Here is an 8,694-nt window from a genome sequence, read left to right as displayed (position 1 = left end):
GGTGGTATAGTGTCAGGGTTGTGTGTCTGTCAGCTTGATTTGGAGTTTTTCTGCCCCCTAGAGGCCAAAAATAAAAAAAACTACAGCTTTAAAGACGACATACAGATGCCAGTTACAAAAGAACAAAAGATATCAGACGGGAGCTGCCTAAATTACTCATGAATCCATTTCAGACACCAGGAAATTATGTAATTTTCCAGTGTTTGCATGGGGAAAACACAACTCTGGAGATCTACACTGGCAGGAAACCAGTACTCTGAAACACAGAGAAATCCATCTGACACCTTTTCATTTATTTAACACCACCACAAGCTATGATGTCAAACATTAAAAGTTGATTCAAGACATCTTTGATACAGCCTCAACAAAAACAAAAAACCGAACATTGAAAGCTTCAGAGGGGTAGCATCAAGCTGTTGTTTCACACTGCGGTGTGTTGTAAGGTTTTCCCACAAATATCAACTGATATTTCTCTTACCTCCGACAGCGCCAAACTTTTTTTTGTCCATGACAGGTATTTCAAAATCAAAGCCTGCGAGAGTTTAGCCCCTTTAAAGAGGAGGTCACACATGTAATACACGCACTCCTACACCAGCTTCCACTTTCTCAGAGCTGTCAGTGAGTGCTAATTACACCAGGATTTATGAGTATCGCGCCCTTAAGGGTTTTTGTGCAATCTGTAGAAATATCACTAATGTTGTAGGAAATCCTGTCTCTGGAGTTCTTTCACTATGTCATTTTAATAAGATTCTACTTTCTGTTTTATTCCTTCTCTAGTGCATATCGTGATCCCCACTAACCTCATGTTCATACTTGCAAAAATGGCTTTTGGCTTGCATTTTTAAGCCAAAGGTAGAGTTGCATTTTCCAAAAGTCTCGTGCTGTGCATTTGCACTCCACAGTCGTCTTCTTGTTGACCACTAAGTTGCTCTTATCGGATGCTTTGACATGTAATACTCGGTTCAAGAGCAGGTCGGTAGCAGCTGCAGAGTGCAGGCAAAATATTATTCATTCACTTTCCAAAATCATATTTTATTTGACACTCACCTTTACACTAGTATAAAGCCTTAAGGCAACAGAGTTATCTTTTTAAGTCCCGCTATCGTCTGGCCCTGCACTCTGAGGAATATATTTATACATGCAAAAGTTGTACATAAGCATTTCCACGAGGCAAACCCAAAAAAACACAAGATCAGACGCTCAAAATTCCACCGTTGCCTCAACATGCCAATCAAACAGCCTCTCCTGTGACGCCGAGAGACAGGCGTAACACTTTGGTTGATCTTTGACTGTTGGGGTTCTGTGGTACCGACGTTCGACTCGCTGAGAGACACCACGCCTTCAGCAGAGTCTTGCTCTGGATTTGTGCACTTTGAGCCTGATCCGGACCGCAAACAGATGACGAGGAGGTCGACAGCGCCCTGCAGCAGCCCCACGAGTTAACAGTGATGCGGTTCTTGGCTGAGAGAGCAGAGGTATTAGACGTGGGGCAAGGACTGGAGGAGTGGGTGGGGATGTGTCCTTGTGGTTTGGCAGCCGGCGTACCGGTTCTCAGGCAGTGACCATGGAGCACGTTGTGGAAGGCTTTCTTGAACTCCTGGCTGAAGCACGGGTAGATGATGGGGTTGATGCAGCTATTGAGGTAACCCAGCCAGAAGGTTATTTTAAAGATGGTTTCAGAGGGCTTACAGGACGGGAAGATGGATCCTAGAGAACACACAAACACGCACAAATCAAAATATGAATAGTAACAGACACTAATACACCTCAGACCCTGTTACATCTAGAAAGCGATTAGGGAGCTTTAAATTTAAAACATTTAATCAATTAATTGTCACAGTCTGTCTTAATCCCCAGGCCCCTTCACTGCCATTTTCCACCTATCCACTAGATGTCCTCAGACTTTCCCTTCTTTTCCTATCACCTGACAGCCCCACCCATCTACACACCTGCTCCCACTTTCCTCATCTGCTCTGTAGTTGCCTGGCCTTCCTCACTCATCCCCCTCACCTGCATTTTATTTCCTCATCAGCCCAGTTCCATTCATTCCAAACCAGTTTGTCAAAGTTTCAGCATCTTTTTTCTCTTGGGATTTTTCTTTTGAGCTTCTGGAACCTGACAGTGATGGGACCAAGTCACTGTTTTGCAAGTCACAGGTAAGTTAAACGTCTTTACACTCAAATCCCAAGTCAAAAAGCGCTCTTTCACAAAATAATGCCAACAATACAATACAAAAATCATGGATGCTTTTTTTGGCATTTATTTGTTAAAAACCAGTTTGTTAAAAACTTCCTTAGCTGTTAAGCTAACGTTAGCTAACCATGAGCTTGCTAACTATGTTAATGTTTGCCTCGACTGTTCTTTGTGCAGCTTGCAAAGTTGAAAGTTGTTGGATCTTTTTAATATTTGACCTGCACCTTTTGCCTATAGCAATTTGTTTTATGTTGACCTCCGTGTTGATTTTGTAAGTGAATAAAATGATCTTGCGTATCATCTTTTCCAGCCGGCACTGAGTAGTGTAATGTCAGTTCTTTATGGTTCTGTTCTACAACATGATTGGATGCTATTTGATTGGTTCAAACACTGTGGATGTGGGGAATTATGTGTTGACTTGCTGGGAATGAAGAGCATTAATGTTAGTAGTTTGAGGAAATGGATTGATTCATGACACACTTTTTAAATCACATACTTTTTATTTTGGGCCCGGGGAAAGATCTCAAGTATTTTCAATCGAAAAGACTCAAGTCCAAGTGAAGTCACAAGTAATTCGTGCTGGAGTCCAAGTTGAGCTGGACTCGAGTCTGACTCAAGTCATGTGTTACCAGCTCACCCTTTCCCCTTTAAGGGCAGTGGCCCTGTGGGTAACCTGTGAGGGTGTGACGTGTACTTCATGGTGTGCTTTGGTGTGTATGTGGAGGGAAGCAGATCTCTCGGGTGTCATGTTGAAGACGCAGGCGGCAAAGAGTGATGACAGCAGGAGAATTAAGTGTCTAAATAAGCTCAGGGCTACATCTTAACCCTTGTGAGAAGCCAATGTTTGTTGTGCTGTTGTGAGACTGCCATTTTTAGTGAACGGCACCAACAATGGCACCATCCTTCCTTCTGCAGAGCGATCCAGACCGCTCTATCATGTTTGAGTTATCAAGGAAGGATGGTATCACTGTTGGTGCCGTTCACTAACAATGGCAGTCTCACAACAGCACAGTTTTTTTTGTTCAAGAGCTTGATTTGCCTGCAGAGCCTTGACCCCCTCCAACACCTTCAGCATGAATGAAAACCCACTGTGCAAAACCAATGTTTACAAAAGCAAGGCTTCACAGCGGCCTTGTACTGTATGTGATGCCACTGAAGAGCAGCACATTTCATAAGCACACGGTACAAGTAACGCCAGCATGGTTGCAGCTGCATTGAAAGGCAGGTGCTTTCAGCACAAAACAGGCTTTCCATCTGAAGAGCTCGGAAAAAATACAAAATAAAAAATTCAGGGGCTTTTTTCAAACCCTCTGTCTGGAAATCTCAGCCTATCATTGCCTCAGAGCTTGAATGAGCACTGCGCTGTGAGCCGTGAAGGTCTGTCTCAATTGAAATGCATAACTATTCTCTGATGACTGGCTGCCTTGGGAGACTACAGGGTGACTGAGGATGCCTCCTAGCATTACAGCCCATTAAGCCTTGTGCTTGTTATCTATAATAGCTTTCATAGGAGGGGAGCAATAGTTTGGTTCATTCCATTTCATCTCACAGTAGAAGCCCATTCTGCTCCAGTGTGGTGTTTTATTTGGTCTATTTGGTTGCTTGTAATTGAATTTCTTGATGTCCCTTCTGAGAAAGTCAAACAGTGGAGTCGAGGGGAAAGAGGAAGGTCCTGCCTGATGTGTTCATAGAGCAAAACATATCCAACAACATTACACAAATGATTCAGGCCTCAATAGCTTGTGTATCACAATAGCTACAACACTACAGGAGGGTTGCTGTTAGATCTACATAATAAAGGCTCAGTATATGCTAGTAGCCATGAGGGCTGCTCAACTGTATGAATAGCAAAGTTGGTGGGCTGGTTGGTCCACCACTTTGGTCCAGACTGAAATAACTCAACAACTATCAGATGGGATGCCATGAAATTTGGTACAGATATTCATGTTGTTCAAAGGATGTATCCTGATCACTTAGGTATGCCTCTGACAAGTTCCCATGCTGCCACAAGCATCTGTCTCAACATTTACAGGATGGATTGGCAAGAATTGTACAGACATAACATAGTTCCTGAATGATGAATCAAAATGACTTTTACCTGTTGACTTTTTGTCTAGTGCTACCAAGAGTTATATATTTGTGGATCCGAGTGAATCGTCTTGATAACTATCAAATGGACTGCCATGAAATTTCATGAAAATGCCATGAAAAGGAATACTCCCCTTATACTGCCCTTCACATGCAGTCGTGCACACTCTGATCAAAGTGCCCTAACATGTCGTTTATCATGTAAAAATATGGAAAAGTGAAAGGGCTAGAGTGACTTGCATCAAAATCGGACATTTTGCAAGTTTTCCACCGGTTAAAGACTTGTCGACCATTCAGACACAGCCTCCCTCTTTCTTTCTTGAAAAGGTCAGCGTTGCGATATTTGCATATATCCACACCTGCTGATATCCAAGTCTTTGATAATGTGTAAAGGTAGGTGTGTTTCTCCTTTGCGACCAGAAATGTTGGATTTTCCTTTGGGCATGCATTTTTACTCCACAGCCACAACTGTTGGCTAGTTGTATTCATGCCAAAACATAGAGCTGACTGTAAACGGGTGTCGCAAACTGCAGTAAAAACTCAAATTTAGACGCGTACTGTAAAACAGTTAATAGCCCAGGCAATTATTTGCTTAAATCACTGAACTCAACAAGCATATTTATGGGACAGGCCTTCAACTCCTTTCACACAAAACTGTTGCTCAGCAAAGATCAGAAAATACAATCAAATTGTTTATTGAAACCAGTATGAATATTACTTGGTTAAAAATTAGGCTTTATAGTGAACATGATCCTAACATAAACTTATTATCCTGACGTGACGTCAGCTAAATGATCTGGCGTTGATTCAAGCCAAATTTGGTTATGTAAGGAGAAGCAATTGTTCTCGGAGCTGGTTGCCTGAATAACAGGAAAAGAGTGGCTTAAGTGACAGGAAGCACCTTTTTAATGTGTACTGGAAAGCTGTAGGTGTGTCAACTGATACTGCTCGTTTGTCAGACATTATAAATTGTCATGATGTACTAATTCTTTGGCTTTCTTACAAGTAAACTTTACGAGTGCAACTTTATGTCATGCATCCGGCATACTGATATAACACCACTTTATCCTGTTAAAGCAATACTCACAACTTGGACTCATTTTTATGACATAAAACCCTTTGGATTCTTTTGATCTGAGTACCAGAACTTACGGACTAAAGGAATATGAGTAAGTTACGGGGTAACTATGGAATAGACACATGATTTAAGGTAGACAACCACCTGGTTTTATACTTCCAAAGAACTTCTATGGAAAAAAAAGGAACTGCTTGACAACCAGACCAAGTGTCTAATTGAGACAGTTTATTTGTCAGGCTATTAAAAGGGACTAGGCTTTTAACTGAAGTTTTACAGTATTCAGAATGTGTTGTATACATGTCCAAAGAATACTGTAGTGACTTTTTAACAAAATAAAATGTCTAAACAAGGCACTGAGGGGCAAACGGGTGAACTTGTTCTGGATGTCTGTTCTGGCTAATAATAAATCAATGTCCTTTTGTCTCTTTGGATTTGGTGATCCATTTATTCTCGGTATGATACACACATGCTCACCATAACACAGAAGGGTGACAGCATTGTCCATATGTAATTATTATTCCATTCAGTAAATTCAGTTTTACACGGCAATACTTAATGCTTTTTGACATGCTTCCATAACATGGTCAAAAACTGTTTGCTTCCCGTTCCACACACCTGATTCCCATCATCTGGAGCTGACCTATACGCCCTTCACACATGAATGCTCCACCCTGGGTTCAGTTTAATAACTGCATGTGTATGTACCTTGTGTTAGGATAAGAATACAATAAACAAAAATTATATTATGGCTCCAACAGAATGGTGCCAAAAAACTGAATGATACCGACATATCCCAGGTCTTAATTGGAAAATGCCACATTTGAAATAATGCTTAATTTGGAAAATCCCAACACATTATGCAGTTAACGTGACCAGTATCAAATCTGGTAATGTGTAATTTGAGTTTGACCTTTATCTCTCCTGTGTTCAGTGATATAACTAATGTAATATTAGAAGGAGAAGTCCGGTATTTTGCACTTTGAGCCCCATTTCTGGGTTGTTTATGATGAAATAGAGTGGAGCCCCATTTCTGGGTTGTTTATGATGAAATAGAGTGGTTAAGACCAACGTTATGACAATTGCTCATTTTCTGAGAATTTGGCTTTCCACTTCCTGGCTTAACACTGCTGCCTATGGCCATGTGTGAATCTGTCCTAAAACCACCCTGAACATTCATTTTCAAAGCCATGAAACTCACAGAGTGGTCAGTGGTGTTCGTTGATGTTCTGACATAAAAATCGTAGCAAACTGTGGTTTCCATGATGATTTATTTGACATTTTGTGTAATCAATTGGTTTTCTATAGGAAGCCTCATTGTCCGTTGGTAGTAATCCGCCACCGGACTAGGAAAGGGGGTTGTTTACGACAAGGTTGTGGTCATTGTAGTCTTTTAGCTCAACGAAAGTGCCGGCTCGACAGTGCTGTGTGCGCTCCTGGAGGAAGAACGAGAATTTACGAAAAAGTTTTGTATAAGTTTCAACAACTGCACATTGGATTACTTGCTTGTAAACAAGCAAGTAATCCAATGTGCAGTTGCCTGCGGCCTCGTGCCTACGACCGAATCACAGCCGTGACGATATCACAGTACAACATCACTCCCTCTCGTGTGATATTGCTTAAATATGCAATGATTTACAACAGTACAAAGCAGAAAACCGTCACATTTGAGAAGCTTTGTATCAAACGGACGATTAATTTCTTGGCCTTTTTTCACAGTGGACATTTTGACTTATCAGTAAAAGCACAGGTGTTACCAGTAACATCGACAATGCCTCTGCGCTATTAAGGTGTCCCAGTAAGTCATGCCACTGTGACAGTGAGCCAGCATGCACAGCACCAGGACACTGAAACTGAAGCAGCTAAATGGAATTAAGCCGTCATTCACTTTATTATTTCCACCTGTGATAAATAATAACATAACCATGAAAGTTAAACCAAAGTCAAACTTTAATAACTTGACTTCAGTTGCCGTGTCATCTTAATCCCTGTATTAAAAGACCTCTTAATCAATTAAAGGCAAACACTAGCTCACTGTTTCTGGTAAAGCGACCCTGCTGTTTACCTTTGGATTACACCCGGGGCCTTTAATATGGCCGGTTATGAATGTACACACTGGCAAATAAAAAGAGAGGGGAAAAGATAATGCATATTATTTGTCCGGAGGATGTGTTTCATCCACGTCTCCTCCATCCCGTATAATAGATTGTCCTTTCCTTCAATAAGATTACAGTGTGAGTAACAAAACACATTTCAGAAATAATCTCGCCATCTGTGACCCGGGAGGTAACTGCTGACAGACTATTACCCTTAAATACACACTGGTTCACACTGACAATCACTTATCTCAGTCAAGCCATAAGAGTTATTCCAGAAGCAATTAAGATTTTAGATTGTGCTTCACAACCGTTGGGTTCTGTCCTCTCTTCAGCTCCGATACCATCGCTCTTATCACCTTCTTTGACAGACTGACAAAATGTAGGTGTAATTTATTGAAGATAAAGTTGAGAATATTTGGCTTGGTGGACATTTACCTTTTCCCCGAGCTCCTGATATTGCTAAGTGAAGCTCGTGTGCTTGACTAGAACGGTGGACTAATCTTTAATTAGTTCATTTCTATTCAGGTTTTCCTCTGCTAAAATTTTAATTAACATTTTATATATTTTTCACTATAAAGCAGGCCTCTATAATAAATCATTAAAACTCTCATTACGACATCAATTAATTTCTGAATCATTTAAATCCCTTTTTGGATTGAGAGAATACATTATTTCCTCAAAGTGTGCAGCAGATCAATCATTCCAAGGTTCTTTTTTTTTGTCATTTTACGCCCCATTTTATGCTTCTCATTACGTTACCACTGCGTCCAACTCACACAGCTCCTGTAAAGACTTGTTTTTCTCTAAGATATGGTAAATCTGTGGCAGACTCTCAACAGCACAGAGGGTTGTTTAACAACACTTGCTGCTGCTTTTAAGCATTTCCAGAATCCTAAAGGACCCTTTTGCCCATCTTGCAGCCAATACACCCTGTAAAAGATTTTGAATCCATCTCCTAAATTGCAGCTCTTAAGCCACACAAAGATGATGGCTGAAAGTGATATGACTCCTTGATCGATTGTATGATATCTTATCTTACTATATCTTACTATATAATGACGAAAACTCAATCCATGTGAAATTTGGCACAGTGGTAGAGGGTCATGGGAGGATGCGAATGAAGCAATATTACATCAATTGGCCAAAGGGGGGCGCTATAGCAACTGATTGAAATTGCAAACTTTGAATGGGCATATCTCATGCCCCGTATGTCGTAGAGACATGAAACTTTGCACAGAG

The 8,694-nt window shown here is 40.9% G+C and overlaps 1 protein-coding gene across 1 annotated transcript in view; it reads right to left on the bottom strand.

The window, feature by feature from the left end:
* Nucleotides 1-284: 284 nt before the first annotated feature.
* The window catches only part of adra1ab (adrenoceptor alpha 1Ab), a 26,579-nt gene continuing 18,169 nt past the window's right edge, over nt 285-8,694 (bottom strand). The window contains exon 3 of the mRNA XM_050053250.1: nt 285-1,707. Coding sequence (XP_049909207.1) covers nt 1,232-1,707 — 476 coding nt within the window. The 3' untranslated portion in view covers nt 285-1,231. The remainder of the gene's footprint in view (nt 1,708-8,694) is intronic.

Source organism: Epinephelus moara, chromosome 9 (genome assembly GCF_006386435.1).
Source record: "Epinephelus moara isolate mb chromosome 9, YSFRI_EMoa_1.0, whole genome shotgun sequence".
Classification (NCBI taxonomy): domain Eukaryota; kingdom Metazoa; phylum Chordata; class Actinopteri; order Perciformes; family Serranidae; genus Epinephelus; species Epinephelus moara.
Note: the sequence above shows the minus strand (reverse complement) of the source record. Positions and strands in the feature narration are given on the sequence as shown.